Raw genomic sequence first — 23,644 nt, 5'->3', positions numbered from 1 at the left:
ATCACTGAACATGCTGTGAGAGTTTTAATCCCGAAGATTGACCTGTTTTCTCAGTAATTACAYATCCCAGAGCTCGGGCATGGTGACGCAGTGGGGTTGCAGAGGCATTTGCTGCAAGTGTGCGGATTTGGGGTCTCCATGCTGTGCCCAGTCTGCCTGCAGCAGCAGTGAGCTCCTGGCTCATCTCCTGGAGCCTGTGGCAGGCTGAAGCTCCATGCTGATCCACATGATGTTCCATTTTTGACTGGGCACTGTCTGGATGCCCCATGGAGCCTTCCAGGAGGGGAGCACTTCTTGGGGATGTTGGCAGAAGGAAACAAAGTCCCTGCTAAGTTTGCTGAAGTGATTGGAAGGGAAGAAAATATTTCTCTCTGCAGTTTGGAACAAATGAGCAGTGGAAATGCTCTGACCAAAAATGTAAGCCTGACTGGTTTACAGGTGACTAACTGGAATGTGTTATCTTTTAATTACTAATAGACTGCTGATTTCAACTCCTCTAAACAAGCAGAGTGCTGGGGGTAGACAGGCCAAAGTGTATTGAGCAACTTGCAGAGTGACAGCCACGCAAGGATGACTGCACAGAGCCATCCTGGAGTTGTGATGTGGAAGAGAACAAAGCTGTGCTGTGTGGAGAGCAGGAGCAGCCAGCTTCTCTTTCATCATGCCTGCATCCTGGGGTTTTGCAGCCATTGCCACCTCGTAGATGCATGTGTTGAAGGCTGCTACTTGCTGCTTTCCTCGTTTTTCCTGCAGCTGCAGCGACCAGTCACAGCTCTGGCGAGGGGTACAGGTGGTGAATTGTGGGGGGCTGGGTAGCTGCTCTGCTCTGCCAGGTGCTGCTCCTTGCCACCGCTGCTGTTTCTATGTGGGGTTTTGGCAGCCTGCAGAGGCTGGCTGCCTGCCCTCCSTGTCTCGGGGGATCTCACTCCTCTGGGCAGAAATCCTGCACGCCGCAGCCCGTGCTCACGCAGGCACTCACAGCTGCTCAGGCTGTCACCACCGTGCAGGCATTTGTGTGTTTTTGCCTCTGCTTTTCACGTCACTTGGTGGCTGCAAGCGAGAGGCTGGCGCAGCTCGAGAGGCTGATTGTGCCAGTGGGTGACCACACCGTGGCTTTTSCATGCTGCCAGCAGGGCCTCCGTGGGCAGGGGTCTCTCAAAGCCCTCTCCTCTCTTCCCGCAGAGGCCGGATTTGCTGTCACAGCCATCTCCCGCACCCCGGGGGTGACCTACAACGAGTCCTTCGACCTGCAGTGCATCATCAAGCCGCACTACCCRTCGTGGGTGCCGGTGTCGGTGACATGGCGCTTCCAGCCGGCGGGCAGCACCGAGTTCCACGACCTGGTCACCTTCACGCGTGAYGGTGGCGTCCAGTGGGGCGACAGGTCCGCAGGGTTCCGGACCCGCACGGCCATCGAGAAGGCCGAGTCCAGCAACAATGTGCGCCTGAGCATCAGCAGGGCCAGCGACACYGAGGCCGGCAAGTACCAGTGCGTGGCTGAGCTCTGGAGGAAGAACTACAACAGCAGCTGGACCAGGCTGGCAGACAGGACCTCCAACCTGCTGGAAATCAGGGTCCTGCGGCCAGGTGAGTACCAGGAGTGCGTGGAGGGGCTGAAGGGGTGTYGGGGCCATGGGGTGTGTGCTGGTGCTGCAGTGACTGCCTTGACTTAGGACTGCTCTTCTGGCAGTCACTGATGTCTCTCACTTGCAGCTGACTCAGGTGGAACTGCTCAGCTCCTGCTGTGGATATGTTGGAGCTCCTTTATCCACTTCTGGGGAACTGGGTCCTCTCTTTGCTCCTTGTGTGCTGTTGGTGGGGTTTTCTGGGAAGGGAGGTGGCTGAGCTCAGTCCATTCTCTGGACTGTTCCTGTGAGACGGGGTGGTTTTCAGGTTGCTGCCTCTGTTCATCAGGGCAGACTCTGAAAAAAGGAGGAGAATGGGACAGACAGGATCAAAGAGAGAGATGTTCCCACCAAAGCTTGCACATGGACACATTCATGAACAGTGTCTCAGCCTTAGGACTGGAATCTCTGTTTGGAGTGAGGCTTTTAACACCTTCAAGACTGTTGGCTCAGGTCCTTGCTGTGTGTTRGTCCTCCTTTGTGTTCCTGTGCAGGACTCCTTCCTGGGCCCTCTCCTGGTTGGACTTTCTGTTTTTCCCATCAGTGTCCCTTTTCATACTCTTCTCTACCTTCCCCAGCCCTTAGCATGTCTTTAGAAAAGTCAGGGGATGCTCTGAGCTCCAGGCACCTCMTGAGCTCTCCCATTATTTTTCTTCCCTCTCTCTCCCTTGCCCTCATCTCCAGGTTAATCTTCTCCATTTATCTTGATTATGCTGCCTTGTAATACATGTTTTACTGCTTGCAAGGTCGAGTGGGTGATGTTCATCATTTTAGCTTACTTCCCTAGGAAACAGTGTCGAGTGGATATGGTCCCCGGAGTGAAATGCTTCTTCACAGCCCTGTGCATGCATATCTGTGCGTGAGACAGCRAGGGAAAGAGAAATCCTCGATAACAGCTTCAAAAAGAGAGCCTGTGTGTCACAGCTCGGGGTGGCAGGCAGGACAGTTAAACYGTGCTCTGGCAGCCTGTTGTTCTTTACTGAAGCAGTAACCCTCAAGTGATTGGGGCAGTAACCCTCAAGTGATGCCTTGACAGAAGAGTTGTCCAGGTCTCYGTGTTTTTTACCTCTCCCTGGTGGGCTCTGGGTCCTGCCTGAGGGAGGAAGGTGGAGATAGATCCATGTAGGTCAAGGGGAGACCCAGGGGCTGTCAGGCAGGCTCTCTTTCCATCTCTTCCTCAGATCTTGCTTGTCCCTGCCAGGTTTCCAGGGATGGAGCGTGGAGACAGCAGGTGCTGTCTGGGAGCTGTGCGTGTCCATGTGGTCTGCAGGACCCAGCCAAGGGCAGCAGACAGTGCACAACAGGGGCAGTGCTGCAGTCTGGGCAGGCTTGGGTGTCTGCAAAGGTCTCTCTCTTTTGGCAGGGAGGCCTGAGCAGATTTGTGCTGGTGTATTAAATTGCCATTGTCATGGTGTGTGTTACTGCACTTACCATTCCCCTGCAGCACAAGTAGGGAGCAATTTGGCACAGTCCTGGGGTCTGAGCGCTAGGGAGTCCTTCTGGCAGCAGCAGAATGAAAAACCAGGGCTTTCACACAACACCCCCACCCTCAGAGCACCTTCTCACCCCTTCCACACTCGTGCACCTCCCCATGCAGCTCCCCATCCCTCCATCCTTGTCCTGTTCCTTCATGACTAATCCAGGATTGGGCGCTCAGGGAGAAGCTGCAGTGGCCTCTATAAATCTGTGCTCTCTCTGCTGGGTGTTTGACAGTAATGAACATGGGGGGAGGGATGGCAGGGCATGATAACTGAGCAGCCACCGAGGGTACTGGGCTCCTTGCTGCTTTTCTGCAAGCCAGTCTACAGCAGATTGATTGACCTGGGAACCATCAAGCAAACAAGGCAGTCATGCTCTTCATTAGAACATTAATTAGCTTCCAGATGCTCTCCGGGGGCCTCTTCTTAAAGTTTGGTTTATTGGGAGCTGTCAAGTTGAAATCATCGTGGAGGGGGAGGGTGGAGGCTCATCAAGCTGGCCTTGGAGGAGCTGGAGGTGGCTTCTGCCTGAGCCTTACTTTGAGAGTGGGGTGAGCCAGAGCGATGCTTTCCTGAAACCCTGCATTCAGGTGGGTGCAAAGCACTCTGCTGCATTCCTGCTGTCCACAGGAAGCCACTGAGAGTGGCTGTGCTGCAGTGGCCAGAGAAACCTGCTGAGTGGAGAGTGAAGGACCCTTGTTCCTTTTCCAAGCCCATCCATGGCAGCCACAAGGAGACTGTTCAGTGTCCTGTACATCCTTCTCTTTGAGGACTCACAGAGYAGCCAAGGAGGGGATGGTTGTGACTGTGCAGACTGGGAATGCTGGGAGAATGAGAAGGGCACGAGGCAGAGGAGAATTGGAAAAGGAGGCTGCTTTATGGCGTACCTAATGCTGGGAGAGGGTGACTGATTTTCAGTTAATTGCCAAGAAATTTGTGGGGTGTAGTGAGAAGCACTCCTTAACAAATGAAACTCAGATATTAGTGTTAATGCCTTTATTCCATCTCATCTTAGTAATTTATGTGTGAAAGGAATCCTCCCATGGATGGATGTGAAARATGCCTTTCCTTGTGGCCAGCGGGATGCTGACCAGCCTCTTGAGCAGAGGCTCCAACAAGTGTTTTTTAAGGCCACAAAAAGTCTGCTCTAACCTYATACTTCTTGCTTCTGGCAGCATCCAGCAGTAAAGTTAAACAAGGAGAGTTAATGAGCTGGAAACTTCCTTACAGAAGTGAAATCTGGAAACTGAAGTTTGCTGCTTGCTTGATCCCAGAGTGCTTGTGCTCTGTAGAACAGCTCTGCTTCCCTGCTTTACAGCTGCCTGCTCCATCTGGCAAACGGTTGTACTCCTGCTTGAGTGATGAAGGAGCTCAAGAAGTGCTCAGAAGAGGGGAGGCTGTTCCTCAGCAGCTATGGTGCAGAGCAGCCTCCTCTTCCCGGCACGCTCAGGGACTTGTTCCTTTCCCTTCCCTGCCTGTGGGGTCTGAGTGCTGCTGTGCCTCAGAGCTGCTGCTCCTTCCTTCCAGCACACTGAGCACATGCACTGAAGTGGCTCAGTATTGCATGACCTGGAGCTGTCCCCTTGCACAGACCTTAAGAGACCTGGTTGGAGCCCTTTTTATTCTGCAGGTAGCAGAGGTGGGTTTGATTTTCCCACCTTGTTCCCCTGGTAATCTCCTACTCCTGCCCTTTTGCCCTGGGGACCTCTGTTGCCACACTTGTCAGGTCCTATGGGACAGGTTCCCCATTTAGACTTGTTGTCACTTCCTTGGCACAGTTATTTATCCCAGGCCAGTACCCCTGGGTGCTTTTTCTCCRCACCTAGCCATCATTCCCTGCTGCAAACCCCATGCTGCTCGGTGTAAGCAGCAGGGGACGGAGCTCGTGATGGATGTGCTGCTGCATTCCTGACTGTATTGGGGATGATGACAGTGGCCTTGTGGGGCCAGAGCTGTGATTCCCCTCTCCCTGCATGTGGTTTTCCTTCTGGGAGCGGTGCTGCTTGGCTCCTCTGCAGGTTTGTCTGTCAGAGCCAGTGTGTTCAGCTGATTGCACTCAGTTATGTTCAAGGTTTCTCTTGGGASTTCAGCCTGGAAAATGCACCCAGGGGCATGACCTGAGAAGCTGAACTTWAAATGTGTGAAGCATCTTGGATGCATTTCACAAGGATGAAGGGAGTGGGAATGCATCCTTGCACTCAGTGGGACCTAAACCTGACTCAGCCAGCTCTGTGTGCGCGCACTGATCTTGGTGCAGGCAGTCTTTATTTTCAGCCCCACACCAAGACTAACACTGCCAGGAGATCGGGCAGTATCCAGGATATGCTGCCTTTTTCAAATTAGCTTCCTCCATAGTTCCTTTTTTAGGTCCAATTTTTTTCACTTCCATTTCAAAGTACTCTCTGCTTTCTCTCTTTGATATCTCCTGAGCGGTTTTCTACTCCTGTTTGCAGGGTGGATATACAAAACCATGGTGTCAGCCTGTTTGCAGTCTGTGCACATGCACCTTCTTTGATGTTGTCTTGAACAGCTTCTCTCCACACGCTTTAACTTCTCATCGATTCCCCGTTTGCTTGCCTTGGACTAAAACGCTCTGCAGTGAGCAGAACTTAGATGGTGTCAAGCTCTAAAGCTTTGTACATCTTTCTATCCTCGAAGTCTTCAAAAGCAGAGTTGACAGAGGCAGCCCTTGAGGGAGACTGGTGATGAGCAGCTTCCCARCCAGGTGTTGACCACTGTTCTCCTGTCCCAGTCTGTGCACGGAGCCCCAGCCCTGCTGGTCCCCACGGRGTGATTGGCCTTGGGCCAGCAGGCTCAGTGCTGCAGCAGCACAATCCTTATCTTGCTGTGTTCTCAGCCCTTGAGTCAGGGCAGTGCCCAGCCCAGGGGTCCCTTCCTGTATGCCCAAGCAGCAGCTTTGGCAGTCCATCCCTGTGCATGGGACACGCACACATTCCTCTTCTGTGTCCTGAGGAATGCTTCTCCTGGGATGAGGTTTCTGTTGTGAATGTTCTGTTCATGCATGTTCTGACTGAATTTCTGGGCTCACTGAACCCAAGATCTGCTTCCTTACAGCAAAATGGTTCCAAACATGCTGAACCTGTGGCTCAGTCTTTGATTTTAACATGAATACGTAAAAAATGTCTCTCAGGGCCATCTTACTTTCTTAAATAGGCTTTTGGGATGCTGCTGAAGAAAATTACCATTGTTTGCCTTGTCCCAGCTAACAGAGAAGCAGGGAGTGCAGATAATGATGGATCTGTAGCCCATCCTGCTGAAATATGTCCTCACTTCTTAAGTTCAGGAATACAATTCCCTGGGGATTGACAGATGGCTTGTTTCACTTGGCTGTTCTTCCAACAGTAGTTGTACTCCGTAGTCATGGAAGCAGGATCATCCATGAGCGTGCAGGGTGCAGGTGGAGCTGATCTGGCACTKGGCTGCACAGAAGGTGATCCTGATCTCCACCATGTGCTGCTGGCTGCATGGTCCTGTCCCATCCCTCATGCCAGCMCTGATCCTGCTGTGCACCAGCCCAGTTTAGAGAGCTGCAGAGAGCTCGCSCAGTGGAAAGGAGCAGTTAAAGGTGAGTGGAGGGAGCTAGAGCTTGGATGGATTCAGCTGGATCCTTCCCAGGGARCTTCTCTTTGCATGGAGAGCATCAGCTCACACTGGTGGAGCTGGTGTGGGCCGTACCCAAAAGATCTGATTCTGCCTGAGGTCTGTCTGAAGAGCTTGCTCTCTGAAYGGTAAGAAAATGACATTTCACAGCACCCTCAGCAGCTCATCTCTCTCTGCCCAGCACTCAGTTTTTCAGCAGGAGCTGCTGAAGGTGCCCAAGACAGCGCATGCGAAAGTCAGCCATGCTCTACAGGGTGCGTTTGTGTTCTGAGCATGCAACTGCATGAAATTGTCAAGTTTTTTGTGAGGGAAAAAATTTCTTAGGAAATCCAGCCTCCAGCACAGCATGGGAGTTGGTGTGTGGTGCTGCTGTGTGTGTTACAACTTGTTCTTCAGATGCATTTAATTACTTTTTTTTCCTAATTGACAGAGCGCTCCTTTGTTTGAAATCTTTCTGACGAGGAGTTGATTAAGTATCTCGATATGCTATTTTTTTCTTTCTTTATCCTCAGTGGCTGTAGCTTGGTACTGAATTTATCTTCCAGTGATCCTATCTCCATATTTTAATTTACAAGTGATCAGTGAGCCGTATATTGTTTTCTGACAGCAGGCACAACTCATGCTGGGAATCTTTTATTCCTCCCTCCCCTCCTGTCTCATATGCAGAACTTCTATGTGCATTTCAGGGTTTTGCAGGAAAGTTTCTGGTTTTAGGTTTGCAGGGCATTTTGCTTTGGGGTGTGTTTGTTTCTTGGTGTTCTTTACAGAGACATGTTTCTGTTTCTTTGGGAAAGTCCTGCTTTTTCCAGTCCAGTGGCACATCCCAGCTGGTGGTGTGTGCCTTCTCCTTGGCTGGACATGGGAGGCTGTGAGCTTCYCGTCTTTCTCCATCCTTGCAGCCCCACACACGGCCTTTCCTGTATGTGCTGACAGGTGTATGGCTTGTGGACTTTGAAGTGCCTTTCTGGGTCACACAAGCATTCTCCCTGCAGCCCCACTTGTTACCCGCTGGTTTGTTAGCTGCTCCACAGGCTCTGGCTGGTGATCCCAGGCTGTTCCCTAGTGAAGCAGATGTCCTTGTCACTGCCTGCAGTCCTCACATGCAGCAATAGAGACCCACTCCCCCTGTGTTTGGTGGGTCTGCAGTCTGACTGTGCTGCTTTGGGGAGGGGCAGGGCATGGGGGTGCTGCTGGGTGCTTTGGGATGATGCTGGGATGCTGCTGGGTGCTTTGGGATGATGCTGGGGTGCTGCTGGGTGCTTTGGGATGATGCTGGAGAGCTGTTAGGTGCTTTGGGATGATGCTGTGATCAAACTTGTTGGGGCTAGAGCCGGTGGGGGTGTGGATGAGCAAGCAGATCCACCACAGGGTTGGAGGAGAGGTGCCTGTTCTGCTTTGCCATGGCACCCTCTGGCACTRTTTTGAGAGCATCAAACTGTGGTCCCCAGGCTGCGGGAGTGCAGTGTCCTTCAGTCCCGTGCCTGTGCTTGGGGCTGAGCGCTGGGCAGGGCTGTTGGACGGGTGATGGTCAGCACAGACGTGCGTGGCTACTAAAGTACCTGGCTGCCTTGGCTGCAKCAGCAGCAGCTGTGAGGCTGGGGAATATCTGGGCTGCCTGCTGGGCTGTGGGCTCTGCAGAAACTTTCTGGACACTTTGAAATRCAGGTCACTTGATGGTGTTCAGAGTCACAGCCTGGGCTCTTGCTTGGCCACTTAGGAGGGGGCAGCAGCTGAGCCTTCCTCAAGAAAGGGTTAATTGCTGTCTTTCCTTCCCACAGAGCTGCTCTCCCAGTAATTCAATCATGTCAGCCTGTTTGCAGGCAATAATTCATTGTTATAGGAACACTACAGTAAAGTGACAAGTTAATAATGGCAGTAATAATGGCAGGCAAAGTCTAATGCTATTTCCCTTTCTGCTGCTCCTGTTGCACCAGCAGCCTCCCATGTTGGCTAATGCAATTTGCAACCTCACTAATCCAGTTTCAGGAGGAATTGTGTTCAGTTAAGAGAGAATAGCTGGAGTCAGGAGCTGTRCTGCCATGTTCCTGCCTTCTCTGGRGAGCYTGCCCCGGTGCTGGGAGCCTTTGTCTTTACTTTGCTGTGATTTCTGTGCTGTGGTTAAGCTTAATGAGCACAGTCCTCCTAGGAGCATCTCATCTTCTTCCCTTCTGCAAATGCCTTTCTGAGATGCCTCTTCTCCAGAAGGGCTTGCACATCTTTCCCCTTTGAATGTTGCTTTGCTTCCAACTAACCTAATAAACGTGAGTCACCCAGCTCTCGCCATGCTGAGTCAGAAGGCTGGCGTGTGCTTGCTTGACTCCATTCAGTTATTAAAGCAGGAGTCCTTGCAGAGTCTGGGGAGCTGGAGGAGGCTCCTCAGCCCTGCTCTGGGGAAGGGAGAAGGGCTGGCAGAGGTCTGAGTGTTGGTACATGTCTAAGCCTGTGGAAGTAACCTGCATACTCTCCTGAGTCCCAGGCAAATATTCCTAGCACTTCGGAGTTGTGACCACAGGCTGAAGGGATGGCTGAGTTTGTGCCAGAGGCCTGGCCAGCACTCTTCAGGGTTTTACCCTGAGCATGCTGGGGAGAGATGGGTTCCTTGCAGGACTTTCCTGTGGGGCTGTKCTCATGGAAAGGAGTTTCTCCTGATCAGCCTGCTAAACCCACTGTATGGTGTTAAACCAGGGCTCAGTTCAGGTTGGGTTGGCCTCGTTTCTGCTCCCCCTGCACACACACCTCAGCACAGCGAAATCTCGCTGGAGGTTTTTAAAGTAGGACATTCCCCCAGAAAACTTCTTGCAGCACTTCATCAGTTCTCTTGGAGCAAGAATGTTCTCTGGAGGAGCTCTCCCCAGAGAGCAGCGGCCTCCAAAGTGGGACACCGCCTCCCTGCTGTGGTGACAGGGCTTTCTGGGGACTCAGGGGTGGCGGTGGCCATCCTCCTGCCCACCCTTCTGTGCCACAGCTGTTGGCTCCTTCTCCAGCGGGTGGCCCCCTCCTCCTTTGCTCCAGGGGCAACATTCTGGGGTTTTGTATGGGGCTGTTCAGGGAGAATGGTATCTTCAGCTGCAATTAAACGTTGCCATTCCCAGGACTCGATAATAGTGGCTCCCAGGTGAGAAGTAAACTCCTGCTGTTGTGTTTTCTTGCTGCCTACAAGGCAAAATGATGTAAGGTGTCTGAGACAGAGCATCTCCTTATCACAGCATTTTTAGGTACAGGTTGCAAAGTGCTTTGCTAAAGGCAAGTGTTGTAACCCCAGCTGGATTATTAGGAAACCGAGGGGAGGGAGACAAGAGGCAGCAAGTCAGCAGAAAAGCTGTGAATCACATCACTGTCTCTTGTCCTCCTCCTCTGATGACTGCCTTCCCTTCCCCCAAATATTTGTGTCACTGTGCTTACCTCATGCTCGGCTTGAGGACACTGATTGCCTGTTCAGTGTGTAGAAAACCCCTKCTGTATCAGCTTGTAGAGGAGCTAGCTGTGTCTGTCCTAGCCTGCTGTGGTTGTAAGGTGTGTCTGACCTGGCCTCGCAGGAGAGGTGCAAGGTTCCAGAAGCTGCCACAGGCATCCTGAGATAATGTGTGTCCCTGAAAGCGAGTGGGGACATTTTCCTCAGCCCGGGAGTTAGTAAAGAGGGATGTGATCCTGGAGCACTATCTGTGGGGTGAGGTGTCTGGTCTGTCTATGGACTCATTGTGAGCACTGATCATCTTTGCCAGCCTCTCCACCCCAACAAGCACGTAATGTCCATCCCCCATGTGCTGGTCAGGCTCTGGCTTGAGCCAGCACCCACTGAACCTGCAGCTCCTCCAGCAGTTGCAGGAGGATACCCTAAGTGAACTGATGTCTCCTGTYCTGGTGCTGCATGCAGGGCCCTGCCCAAACACCGCTGCAAGGTTCAGCACCTCCACTCTTCACACAGTTTGTGCRGCTTCACAGGGGCTGGGAGAGCAGGCTGCCTTTAAAAAATGAACAGGGTTCTAACCAKGACTTGTTGCCAGTGTAAATTGAAAGCCTTAATCGTGTATGTAGGGCCAATTACAGTACATTAAGGTACGATATCCTCTTTACTGGCACTCTCCTGGGAGCCAGGACACATTGTGGCAACAGGATTATGGTTTGCAAATGATATGCACGATAACTTCACCTAGACACAGGCACCTGTTCTTCTCACTGAGCAGATGTTCGGGAGGCTGTTAAGAGAGCATCAGCCTCTTGACAGAGCAGCAGAAAGTGCCGTGTAACCGTGCCTGTTCACTGCGCTGCACCCACCACCTCTGCTGGCTGACACAGGGCTGGAGCAGCCTTGCCCTGCCTCACCGAAACCCCAGCCCCCGGGGCACACGGCATAACGCGGCATTTAATGGCCAAGCCCTGTCCTGGCTCTCTGCCCAAGCAAATCCTCAAGCCAGGAAAGGGAGTTTCCCCCTTGTCATAGGGTGAGGTTTCACTGGCTCAGTGCCTGGGGTGTCAGACTTACTGCAACCTCACTCAAGCACCAGCAGCTACAACTGTTTCCATGTCGTGGCAGCATCTTTAAACATGACGTGGCAAGCTGCATGTGGCATAGAGAGACTCAGTTTGCACTGGAGTAGGTTTACTACCAGAATGGGAGGAGATGGATGGACTCCCWGGCATTGTACCATTCCTATCACCCTGGACCACCAACTTCAGGATTATCTGTTTCCCCCTTTTTAAATAGTTTTTCCCAAACGAAATTGAGTTTTTTCTACATTAGTTTGCACTAATCTGTGAACAGCGGCTGCTGGTCAGCCCCATGGGAGAGCAGAAGTGTGTTRCTCCACAAAGCTTACCATGTCTTAACCAGGATCTCTTTCTTGCATGGGCAAGCAAACCAGCTGTCAGCCTGAGGGTGAAGCTGCCCCAAGGTGACCTGTGTGCCACAGTGTTCACAACTTAGCAGTTACCAGCCTGTGGTCCGTAAAAAACGTGAATTATTCCTACAGGATCTGCAAAAGATAATGAAAAAGAGATGGGTGCGTGTGTACTATGCAGGAGGCAGCACCAGGACRTGGTAGCATTTGGCACTCACAGATTGGAAAAGGCTGAGAATGTCCTCTCTAATTCTGTGGGATGGAAACAAAACCTGCGCTTGCATCTTCTGTGGTGTGCCTCCCTTAGGAAARTAATTCATGTTTGATGAAAAGTGCATTGGCAGGGATGTCATTGCATATCACTGATACCTCTAATCTAGAGGAAACTTTGTGCACGGTGTTAACCTCTGCAAGAGTGCAGTCTGGCAAAGGGAAGACCTGTAATTCTCTGCCAGGGCTTGCTGCTCCAACTGGGAGCAGCTGTGGAAGCACTCATCTCATCAATATCTTAGGGACTCAGTGCAAATCTGGGCAAATTCCTGACTGCTGGCTGCAGTGGCTGCCAGGGACAACTTGGAGGGCTGGGGGAGATTTGTGGAATTTAAGATCTCATTTTTCCCAGAGTTAATAAGATTGGTTTGCCATCACTCTCAAAAAGAAGACCTGTTCCCAAAGTTTGGATGGAAGCAGGGAAAGCTGCACTGAGATGGCCTGAGAGTCCTTGGATGACCTCAGGGATCCATGCTGTTTGCACACCRTGACAATTATTGTGATTACAGTCTGGGAACAAGCCCTCATTGCTTCAGTGGAACACATCTGTCAAAGTGCGAGGTGCAGATCTGTTACCCCAAASACAGCTTAACATTACGCTGTGCCAGTCCTCATTTTCATCTCCTGGAGGTGCCACGATGCGGGAAAAGCACTGAGAGGGGCGCTTGCCTGTCAGCAGCTGTGGTCTGTGTGTACCCTGGCTTTGTCTGTGTGTCTGTGTGTGTGTTGATATTGAGCAGCCCACCACACGCAGTGTGTGTATATACTGCATTTTAATAGACACGGGGCTACTGACTTAACATACACAGTTGCCATAGTAACAGAGGTTTCCGTAGTAACGGTTGCAGAAAATAATCCAGTACCAATTAAAAATAAACTGTTTGGAAAGGGGGCTGGGGGAGAAAGGAACTGCTGAGAATCACCTTCTCCTTTATTGGTTCATCTCCCAGGGACTTGGAAGATTGATTAATGCTCGAAATAACTGTTCTTAACCAATGGTGAACCAAAAAGGTGGGATGAGTGTGGGTGTGGTGGCTAAGACAGCTGTCCTGAGGTGAAACAAAGGGGAAGGAGTGTGGTCTGGGGCATGGCAGAAATACAACAGGCTGATGCTGACTCTTTACATTAGGTTGAAATCCTTAGGGAGAAAACACAAGGACAATTTTCCCTCCTTTCTTTCCTCCAGTGTCTGCATGCCATACTCCAGCCACAGAGTGTTTATTAGCATACTGATTAAAGCCACGGGCAATCCAGGCTCCAGGGGAACGTCTGATGCGATACCAGGATGCCTATCTCAGATGTGATAGAGCAGAAAGCGTCGCTGCAGTGGGAGTTCCTCCCATTTGAAGTTGTTTGTGCCCATCATCTCCCTGGGCACTGTCACTTGTCACTTGTGCCGGCGGGCATCCGAGCCCCTGGTGCCCAAGGGAAGCGGGAAGCAAAGCACGATGCAAAGCAAGGAGCCTGTGCCTYGGTGGGGGAGAAAAGACACGTTGCTTCCTCACAAACACAGGATGCGTGGGATGTGTTTCCAGGGTGTGGATGGGCACGGGTCCCCTGGCAGCCTTCAGCTGTTCGTGCCTGTGGTGCCACGCTTTCGTCGTGCCACTTGTGGCCGTGTGCTCAGTAGGTTTTATGTAAGAGATTAGAGCTTGTCAGCAGAGTYCCCTTCACCTGGCACAGCGTTCCCCCTTTCAGAGGGGAGCTGCTGTGAGAGGAGAGGTACAGGAGGGGAGGGACATGGTGACAGAGATGCTGGGAGGAGTGGTGTGCCCACTGGGTGTGAGCTGCCCCTCTCCCCTGTCTGGAGCCAGCTCCAGGGCACACCAAGCCTGAGTGTCACAGGAGGGCGCTTTGTGCCCTCCCYAGCCGATGGGAATGGCTCAGGGCTTGGGTGACAAGCACAGCCTGAGCACACGAGGCAGTGGAGACTGTGTCTTGTGATCCTACAGGGAGAGAGGAATTGGGAATCCGTGTTTCTGTCCTTACAGGAACTAACGATTCTGCTGTGTCATCCTCAGCACTGTGACCGTTCAGCTACAGTGTGGGAACTGCACTTGTGCTTGGGAAGCCAAGGGAGGGGATGTGCCTGCAGCTTGTCCCAGGCTGTGTAATTTGTGGTGGACTTGGAGCCAGATCTCCTGKCTCTGGGAGCGGAGCTTGTTCCCTGCTGCTCCCTTGCAGTCTGGTGCTCTTTGTCCTTTTCCAGTTATGCCTGCATTTGCTCCCCTAACTAGTGGGTTACATCTCACTGAGATGGCTGGGATGTGACACCAGTAGGATCTCATTTAATTCACTGTCAGAAGTGCTTTTCTCTGGAACTGGTCAACAGCTCATTGCCCTTAGGTGTAAGGGGTATGATTTCACCATGAGAAAAARCACTGAGTTAGGGTGTAGTCTTCTTGCTAAGTCTGGTGCCTTAGACCACTGTGAATTAAGAGAGTCTTTTAAAGGTCAGACTGTGAAAAAGCAGCATCTCTTGCTGAGGGACACAGTGGGAGGATCCGGGAGTAGACAGGAGTTGAGAGATTTGGTGGAGTATCTAAATGTCTTAAAGGCAAGTAGGACCCAGGCAAGAGGGGACTCGCTAGTGCACCCCAAATCAGGTGAGTTTCTTTGCTCTGTTCATGACCCACCTCTCTTCATCTTTCTCCATTTCCCCTCTCAGTGACCAAGCTGCAGGTGAGCAAGTCGAAGCGGAGCATCACTCTGGTGGARAACCGGCCCATCCCACTGAACTGCTCGGTGAAGTCGCAGACCAGCCCCGACTCGCACTTTGCCGTGCTGTGGTATGTGCACAAGCCTTCGGACGCGGACGGGAAGCTCATCCTGAAGACTACACACAGCTCGGCCTTCGAGTATGGCACCTACGCGGAGGAGGAGGGGCTGCGGGGCCGGCTGCAGTTYGAGCGCTCGGCTTCGGGCGGGCTCTTCAGCCTGACGGTGCAGCGGGCCGAGGTGCGCGACAGCGGCAGCTACTACTGCCACGTGGAGGAATGGCTGCTCAGCCCCAACCACGCCTGGTACAAGCTGGCAGAGGAGGTGTCGGGCCGCACCGAGGTCACCGTCAAGCAGCCAGGTGGGATCCTCGTGGCACTGGCTCCTGTGCACAGCCTGGGAGATTGCCACTCTGTCCTTGCATCCTCTTGCCTGGAAAGAGGGTTTTCCCTCCCTCCTTTGATGTGACTCTCCTCGCTTTAGGCTGAGCTGGTGTGCATTTCAGTGTCCCCACATGAAGGTTGTCCCTCCCCCGTAGTCTGTAGGGCCACTGCATCCAGCGAGGCTTCATTATCCTTGAGAGCATCATGTTAGAAAGGGTATCTGCTAGCAATCTGCTGAGAGAGGAGCCCTGTGTGCCTGCCTGGGAAAGCATTTTGATGTCTTGCACACAGTTTAATTTCACTCTGTGCCTGTATCCTGGAGCCTTGTCTCTTCTCCCTGTGYGCTGTGCACATGAGATGGGAATAACAAGTTTAATGAGGTGGGGAGCTGGCTGCCAGGAAAGGAGAAATCTGCTCTGTGGGTGGTTTCCGTGGCAGCRAATGACACTGATAAAGGTGAGCTGGTGGAGGAGCTAAATATGGCCCCCACAAGCTGGGATAAAGGGAAAATACAGGGAGGCAATGTCCAGAGCATTGGTACTTCATGAGGAAGCCTGTCTTGTCCTTGCTTTCTTCAGCTGCCTGTTTCTGGAAGGTAAAATCCCTCAGGATGGACACAGTTGGGTATCAGGGCTGGACGGGGATGCTTAGTGCATGTTCTCTGTGTGGATTTGTCTGGCCAGACACAAACTCTGTGGACGAGGGTGCAAGAGGGATATCGGGTATGGCCCCCAGCCCAGCTTTGCCTGGTCACACACACAGGAAGCGCAGCAGGCCACGGCTTGGTRCTGGTGCCAGCTCCTCGTTTCTGTCTGCAAAGTCCCAATGTGGCTGAGGGGCGGTGGGGGACGGGCAAGCTGTGACTGTCCCCTCCTCTGCATGCCCACCCCTCTCTCTGGGAAGTACGGTGCTTGCTGCAGCAGCACTACCAGGGAAGTCCAGACTGCCTCTGGAAAGAATCGTGAGGGATTTAGGAGTGTACCACACGTCATTTCACATAAAAGAGCTGATTCCAGTATCAATGAAGTTGTGGAGCAAAAACCAGGGACATTCCCAAGGCAGCAAAACACTGTGTGTGACTTCGCCCTCATGCCACTTCTCATTTTGCGGTGGGGGTTCCCTGTGATCAGCTCTCTGTTCTCCACCTTGCGTTTTTTTCCCTTTTTCCACTACTTGGGGGGGCTCACTGGCTGGGGTGTGATCAGGCTACAGCCTCATCCTAGGAGGAGAACAAGAAAAGACTGAGGTGTGATCTCCCTCTATTAGGTTTTTGTGCACTTAGGACCTTCCAGCTCCTACCAGGAGAYTGTGGGATTCCAGTTCCCTGCACTGAATGGGGCATTGTCGGTGGCTAGCCTGAGATTTTCAGAAGACCCGAAAAAGCACAAGCCCAGTTTTCTTCTCATTTATTTTGTCCTTTCTTTTCTCCATCATTTTTTTTCTTCTACTTCATTTTTTTCATCACACCTCAGGACTGTGTCCATGCAGGAAAGGCTTGTGGGGAGACAAAGGACCCTTGCAGCTCTTGTCACCTCTCATTTCTAATGGCTTGTTTTCATAGATAACCGCCTGCAGGTGAACCAGACCCACAAGAACATCACGGTGCTGGAGAACGAGTGGGTGACCCTGGAGTGCCTGGTGAGCAACCGGACCAGCCCRTCGTCCCAGCTGTCAGTGGAGTGGTCGGTGTGGCGGCCGGGCCGTGCCGAGAAGGAGTTGGTGGCCTGGCTGAGCCGGCAGGGCACGCTGCACTACGGGGAGCCGGCGGYGCTGGGCGACCTGCGGAGCCGGCTGCACCTGGAGAGCCCGGCCCCGGGCCTCTTCCTGCTCTCCATCCACAACTCCACCGTGCRGGACAGCGGCGCCTATGGCTGCCGTGTGGAGGAGTGGCTGCTGGACCCCGGCGAGCGCTGGTACAAGCGCGCAGAGGACGTCTCCGGCCTCATCGCCCTCACGGTCAAGCAGCCAGGTGAGCAGCGTCTGGTGCCATCCACCCTGAGCAGCGTTGTGCCCTCTTGGGCAAACACGAGGCACCATCTGTCTGTCAGGGTCTGGGCAGAGGGCAGGGCCTCAGGACAGACTGTGCTGATTCCTTTTTCCTTGTCTTCTTGCTTTTCTGGAAAGGGTGTGGAGCAAATCCTGCAAATACAGCTAGATGGGCTTGGGATTTTATCACTGCATCCACTTTTTTTTTTTTTTCCCCTGCACTTTTAACAGATGGAATAGGGTAGGCTCCTGATTTTACTCACATTTTGATTGAGAATAGGATGGAAGAAGCTACTTGTGCTTCCCAGGGTGTGCCCATGGGACAAGGTCCCTTAATGAAAAGAGGGCAGCAGAGACACATTGCTGACTCTTCCTGAGCTTGCTGTTGATCAGCACCCCCAGATCCCTTTCTGCAGGGCTGCTCTCCAGCCGCTCCTTTCCCACTTTCTGTGCATGGTGTTACTTTGATCTAGGTGTAAAATCCAGGCTTGTTAAATTTCATTCCATTAATCGAGTTTAGAGCTCCAATCTATCTAGATTTCTTTCTAAAGCCTCTTGTCCCTCAAGAGAGTCAGCAGCACCTCCCAGTTTGGTACTGTCAGCAAACTTGTTAATATGCATTCAACTCATGCATCCAGATCTTTGATAAACATACTGAACAGCACTGGCACTAAAATTGAGCCCTGAGGAACACCRCTAGTGACCAGTTGCCAGCCAGAAGTAGCCATGTTCACTATATCCCTTTGAACTCTGCTCTTCACCCAGTGCCCCACAAATCCCCTCACCCCACAGCTGGAAGAATGCTGTGAGGGACAATGTGAAAACCCTTATTGACATTCAGAAAAGGTGCATCCACCATCTTCCTTTCATCCACTGGGCAGGTGGYCTTATCACACAAAGATACTAAATTACTTAATTTCTGAATTCATGTTGGCTGTGTCTGCTTTGTTCTTTAAGTGCCTTTCACTAGTACCCAATATAATCTTCTCCATAATTTTTCCAGGAACTGAGGACAGACCAAGAGGTCTGTAGTTTCCTGGGTCTTCCCCCATGTCCTTCTTGTAAGTTGGAATAATGATGGCCAGTTTCCAGGCAGCAGGCACCTCCCCAGACTGCCASGGCCTTTGGGTGATGTTCAGGAGGGGTCCTGCCATAACACCTGCCAGCCCTTKCAGGATACTGGGAGGAATCTGGTCAGGCCCCATGGACTTTTGGACACTCAGCTGATGTAGCTGATCCCTCACGATTTCAGAGTCTGCACGTGGAAAGTTACTGTTCCTGCACTCATGGTCCTCTGACTCAAAGGATTGAGCAGCCCAGGGTCTGTCAGGTTTATTAAAGATTGAGSCAAAAAAGCATTGAATGCCTCTTCATTTTCTTCATCCCTGGTAATCAGATGACAATCTTCAACAAGTATCAATCCAGCATTTTTTTAGACATCTTCTTGCTATTAACAGCCTTAAAAAAGTGCTGGCACACACATTTCAACTGTAATTGAGCTTTGACCTTCTGTGTCTTTTCCCTGCATACATGAACTACAGTTCCATAATCTTCCTGCAGAGCCTGACCCTGCTTCCTGAGATGATAYCATTTCTTTCTCCTCTTGAGCTCCAGAAGGAGTTGCTATTCAGCCAGCCTTGCTTCACTTAGGTCACAGTGGAGTTGCCTGTTACTGTGTTTCCAAAAGGTAGTTCTTAAGATTGGCCAGCACTGATGGACTCCATAACCCWCAAAAGCAGATTGCCAGGGTACCGTGTGAAGTTTTGACTATTTTCACAGTAGATACTCTGCAAGGGCAGTTTACCTTGGAAAATAAGATTCCCTAGCCTTTGACGCATATAACTCAAGATGGAATGTCTGCTTTAAAGGCTGTAGGTCAAGTTACAGTCCTCATTCACTAGGTGCTTTCCATCTTCTAAAGCAACCACTCTGCATGTTCTGCTGTGGTGCTTCATGCCTGYCCATTCCAGCAAAGTGTCAGCCTTGTAACTCTGCGGTGGAGCTGGCAAAAGAGTGAGGTTCTGGAAAGGTTTTAGTGGTCATTCCTGGCAGAGATTTGGAGTGTGGAGGAGCATTGCCAGGGCACAGCAGAGCCCTTATCTGCCATTTACCATATCTTGTCTTTACTTGGGAAGTTTTGCCGGCTGAAGTGGCTTGAGCACAGACACCTCCCCAGGCAATCCCTGTGCCCTGCTGACTTTTAAGTACAGCTCTCCATCCAGTGTGATAATTGCCAGGCCTGATGGAGGGGATAATGAACRGCAGGAAAAATCTCTGAGGCTCCTCTTGAATTGCAGAAGAATGTGGAGTGGGAAGAAGAGAGGGAGCTGGGAGCGTGCTAATTGAAGATACTTTTTTTCTGAAAGTGCTTTGTTGTTGTTTGTTTTTGTTTCATAGCAGTCAGTACTTAACAAAATGACTAATCGTTCTTGTGACTCATGTCTCATTAGTGAGGATCTCCAGCCTCATCTGTTAGGGCTGTAATCATCCAGCAAGGAGGGGAAAACCTCTCAGCACCTTCATCAGTTCTCCTCTTTCTGCTTAACCTAGGAAAGGTGAGGGAGGCTTTGTGTTAGTTTTGACAAGCCATTTCCTTCCCTTCCTTCTTTTTACCTCAGTAGCCCCCAGAATATCAGGACTTAACTCATTCCTGTTTCTTCTCAAGAGTMCTCCCTGGGAAGATGGGACCTGAAAATACTCGTGTTGCTTTATGGCCTGAAGACCTCTGGCCTTAATGAAGGTTTTCCTCGTGGAACCATTTAAAAAGGGTTGGGCAGGTGCTGCAGTGAGGAGCCCACTGAGCACAGACAGCACTTCTGTGGCTGAGAGAGCTGGAGGACAGCAGCCCCCTCCTGCACAAGGGAGGGCTTGCCCAGCTCTCCTCGCTGGAGGAGAAAGTGCCTCTCTCTCCAGTGGGCTATTGACTTGCCCTTCCTGCTCAGCTTCTGTCTTGGAAAGGGCTTTTTAATCTTTAAATGAAAGCTTAGATCCAGACTGATTGTGATCCCTGGAGTAYGTGCTCCCTGGCAAGATGACTAAACCAAATGTTAATTGCTCTTGAAGTGGCCTTTAATCAGCTCATCGTGGGTTCTGGCCATTGTGTCTCAGTTAGGTAAAAACATCTCTTTAGCCTTACAGCAAGCACTAGAGGAAAAAAAATGAGAGGAAGACTTTTGGAGCATCGTTGCTGCCARTGTTGAGGCCATCTCTGTGGAGGAACCTCTTACCTAAATAACTTGCCAGACTGTTGGAAAAAATCTTCTGTCATAATGGTTTTCAAGTCCTTTGAGCACTCTCAAAGAAATAAAAAGCAGGGAGTGCAGTGTTCTTTGCCACAGTAGCTGGGGAGGAGTAGTACATTGCTGTGAGGGACAGTAGTATCCTGACACATTCTCATCTGGATGAGCTGCAGCAGCTTTCTCCTCTCATCCCTTAATTGGGGTGAGGGTGGGCAGAAGTAGGGTGGTGCTTGCCGCCAGCTGCTGTTTGACCCCGTGCYAGATGGTGTGAGGTGAGGATGCTGTGCCTGTGGGGTTGGCCACAGAGGTACCTGTGACTCTGGGCAGGCTGCGTCAAKCTTTGGATTTTGCTTGGATCATGCCTAGCACCAGAGTCATGACAGTTTGTGCTGAGGCAGGATGGTTTTGATGATAGCATTTTGCTCAGAGCTCACCTCTCCCCTTTTGTCATCTCAGATCCCACCTTGCAGGTGGACACAGCCACTGCCAACCTCACGGTGCAGGAGAAGGAGTCCTTCCCGCTGGACTGCAGCATCCTGTCCCGCTCCAGCCCAGAGTCCCACTTTGCAGTGACGTGGTACAGCCTGCGGGCCAAAGAGGCGGGCGACCACAYGGCGGAGGGGGAGGAGGAGGAGGAGGAGGAGAGGGAAGCAGTGCTGAGTGTGGGCCCTGATGCCATCTTCAGCCCCGAGGCTGGTCGCTGGGAGGGCCGCCTGCGCTTCCAGAGGCTCTCGGCGGTGCTTTTCCGGCTGACGGTGCTGCAGGCGGGCRGTGCCGACACGGGCAACTACTCGTGCCGAGTGGAGGAGTGGCTGGCGAGTCCCAACGGTGTCTGGTACCGGCTGGCCGAGGAGGAGTCGGGGATGGTCACTGTGCACGTGCAGGATGCAGGTGAGAAGAGGTGACAACCTGTGGGGCCATGGCCTGGCATCCCCTGCACCTTGGGTTCCATCAGGGTAAAAAGGCCAAGGAGAAAACGGGACTGGGCTGAGTCTGTGGTGCTGGTACTGTTCCAATCAGCTCGATGGCTCATAGCCCCGCTCTTGCTCTGCCTTGAGTATCCATGCTTCACTCAGCTCTGTGCTGGGGCTGCCCACCCACAGCATTTACCACTGGTGTGTCTCCAGTCAGTGGGGACAGACATTGCCACCCACTGGGATTTAACCCTTTCCCTCGGGAAACGCCCTGGAAATTGGATGAGCTCTGCACAAGGATATGGGCTGTGGCACAAKGGTCTCCTCACATCAACTCTTGAAGCCGTTGGATGGTTCAGAGGCCCCAGAAATAACTGAGGTCATGAGGGTTTTATGGGCCCTTWAGGGGGATAGAGATCCTGGGGTGCTGCTGCCTTTGTGTAGCACCACTGAGGGAACACAGGCTTTGCAAGGCTCTCTGCTTTATAAGATACTATAAAATCTACACCAGGGAGGACTCTGTCACTCATTAAACTCCTGAGGGGATAAAGCTGAAACATGCCCTGTGATAACTCCTGTTCTGTTTCCTAACACTGATATTCCCTGAGCCCCACCTCCTGCATTGACATAGAATAATGAGCATCTGGTTTTTTTTTTTTAATTTCTGAGGAAGTTTGCATGCCTTGCATTACAGAGAAACCATGAAATGTGACCACGCTGTGTCTCTTTCTAGGCTCCACCCTGCAGTCTGTCATCTGCTCCAATGAYGCCCTCTTCTACTTTGTGTTCTTCTACCCCTTCCCCATCTTTGGCATCTTGATCATCACCATCCTCCTGGTGCGGTTCAAGAGCCGAAACTCCAGCAAGAACTCGGAGGGCAAGAACGGGGTGCCCTTGCTGTGGATCAAAGAGCCTCACCTCAACTACTCTCCCACTTGCCTAGAGCCACCAGTCCTCAGCATCCACCCGGGGACCATAGACTAAAGAGGCAGAGACACCTGTAGGGACGCACAGAGGGAGAGAAGCAGAGATACACCGGGGATCCTAAGGAACACAGTGGGGTTTGTTGTTCTTGTTTCATTTGTTTCAGTGTCTGCGCTCTGACACAGTGGCTGASCCTGCCCAGCCAGCAGGAGCAGGAAGGTCCAAGGCCTCTTCCAGTACCTGTGGGAATGTACCCCCTCACCCCAGTGGACAGAGGCACTTGCTGTACATAGCGGATGTTCCTCTCRGAATAATTTGACTCATGTCAGTTGCTGTTTTTTGGGCTGTTACTTTTTTATCATTTCTTTTTGTGGACACTCAAAGAACTGTAGACTTCCCCTGCCCTCCACACAGTGTGGAATTCCCAGGGGATATTTGGTCCTGGGACGATCTCTTTGGAAGTAAATGTGTATGTTTTACAGCACAGACTGTTTCTCCTTCTCCGACTCAGTGCCACGGTGAAGGTCTTCTCCCAAGGTGCACTGAGCTAGCTCCTCCCTCTTCCAAAACAGACAAAGCCGGGTCTATCCCCAGAGGGGTTAACTGGGCTGTCTGTCAGGAGGTTCGTTTCAAAGACTGGCTGCAGCCTCAGCATCTTCTTGCCTCCATCTTACTGTTTCCTCAGGAGGKAGCAGTTCACCTTTTGGGAGTGTTCCCAGGTCTTGGAGAGACTGAACACTGAGCGTGCTTGCGGTCAGGACAAAAGCAGTTTAGTTTGTCTCAAGGAACTGAAGGGGGAAAGGAAGGAGGACACCTGAAAGTCCTGATTACATTGTAGCAAAGAAGGTCTTTGTACAATCTCACCAGAGTCTGTTCCTCCCTGGTGTCCATGCTGTCAACCCTAACAAGGCAGATCCCCGCTGTGCCCCAGTCATTTGGGGATGGGAGGCTTGATCTGAAGGCTTCAACATGACCAAAGTAATGACTCTAGGAAGGAGGAAAGGAGAAGCTCCATGGGTCAGGTTCACAGTCCCTGGACGGTTCAGCCAAGGAGCCCAGTAGCAAACATGCCACATAGCRGGGGTGTGCACAAGTCACCACGTGTCACGAGTTTTCCTGTGGCTGCACTACTTCCCTGGACAAAGCAAGGAGTCTGCAGCACATCAGCACTCTGGGGACTTCCCCGTCCCCTTGGCCAAGAGAAGTCTTCCCCCTGCGYGTGTGTATGTCCATCTGCCATTTGTCTCTTCAGGAGAAGAATCCATATCTCCATAAGCTCCCCCTCCTGGCAAAGTCACCTGCTGTTCTAAGAGTTGCTGTGGCAGGAAATGCTGTTCTTTCTGTGAAAGATGTGGCTCTCATGAACCAAACCAGGGCTCTTGCCATGTGGGACACCTGAACTCCTGCACCCCCTAATGCCAAGAACCCCTGCCCTGTCCTGTGGAGGAAACCGCCTCCTCCCCCATACGCGCCCTAAGCGTTACGTCTGGCGGAAGAAAATGTTTGCCAAAAATGGCCTTTTGTTGTCTTCCTTGATGTCTTCCTGGCAAATCTGGCCATTTCTTTTGTTTGCAGCATGGCTGAAGCCAACCGGGGGCGGATGGGCACAGCCACAAGACACCCCCCCCCCCCCCCCCCCCCCCCCCCC

General features: G+C 51.9%; 1 protein-coding gene across 3 annotated transcripts in view; it reads left to right on the top strand.

Annotated features, from left to right (window-relative positions):
* IGSF3 (immunoglobulin superfamily member 3) overlaps positions 1-23,638 on the top strand; it is an 89,409-nt gene extending 65,771 nt beyond the window's left edge. For all 3 annotated transcript variants that reach the window (XM_057389955.1, XM_057389953.1, XM_057389954.1), the window contains 5 exons: positions 1,183-1,587; positions 14,501-14,911; positions 16,495-16,902; positions 20,615-21,049; positions 21,806-23,638. In XM_057389955.1, coding sequence (XP_057245938.1) covers positions 1,183-1,587; positions 14,501-14,911; positions 16,495-16,902; positions 20,615-21,049; positions 21,806-22,056 — 1,910 coding nt within the window. In that variant the 3' untranslated portion in view covers positions 22,057-23,638. The remainder of the gene's footprint in view (positions 1-1,182; positions 1,588-14,500; positions 14,912-16,494; positions 16,903-20,614; positions 21,050-21,805) is intronic.
* Positions 23,639-23,644: the final 6 nt, after the last annotated feature.

The sequence above is a fragment of the Malurus melanocephalus genome, unplaced genomic scaffold (genome assembly GCF_030028575.1).
Source record: "Malurus melanocephalus ecotype Western Australia unplaced genomic scaffold, MMel_1.1 scaffold_21, whole genome shotgun sequence".
Lineage (NCBI taxonomy): Eukaryota > Metazoa > Chordata > Aves > Passeriformes > Maluridae > Malurus > Malurus melanocephalus.
The sequence above is the reverse complement of the archived record's forward strand: the minus strand, read 5'-3'. Positions and strand labels throughout refer to the sequence as shown.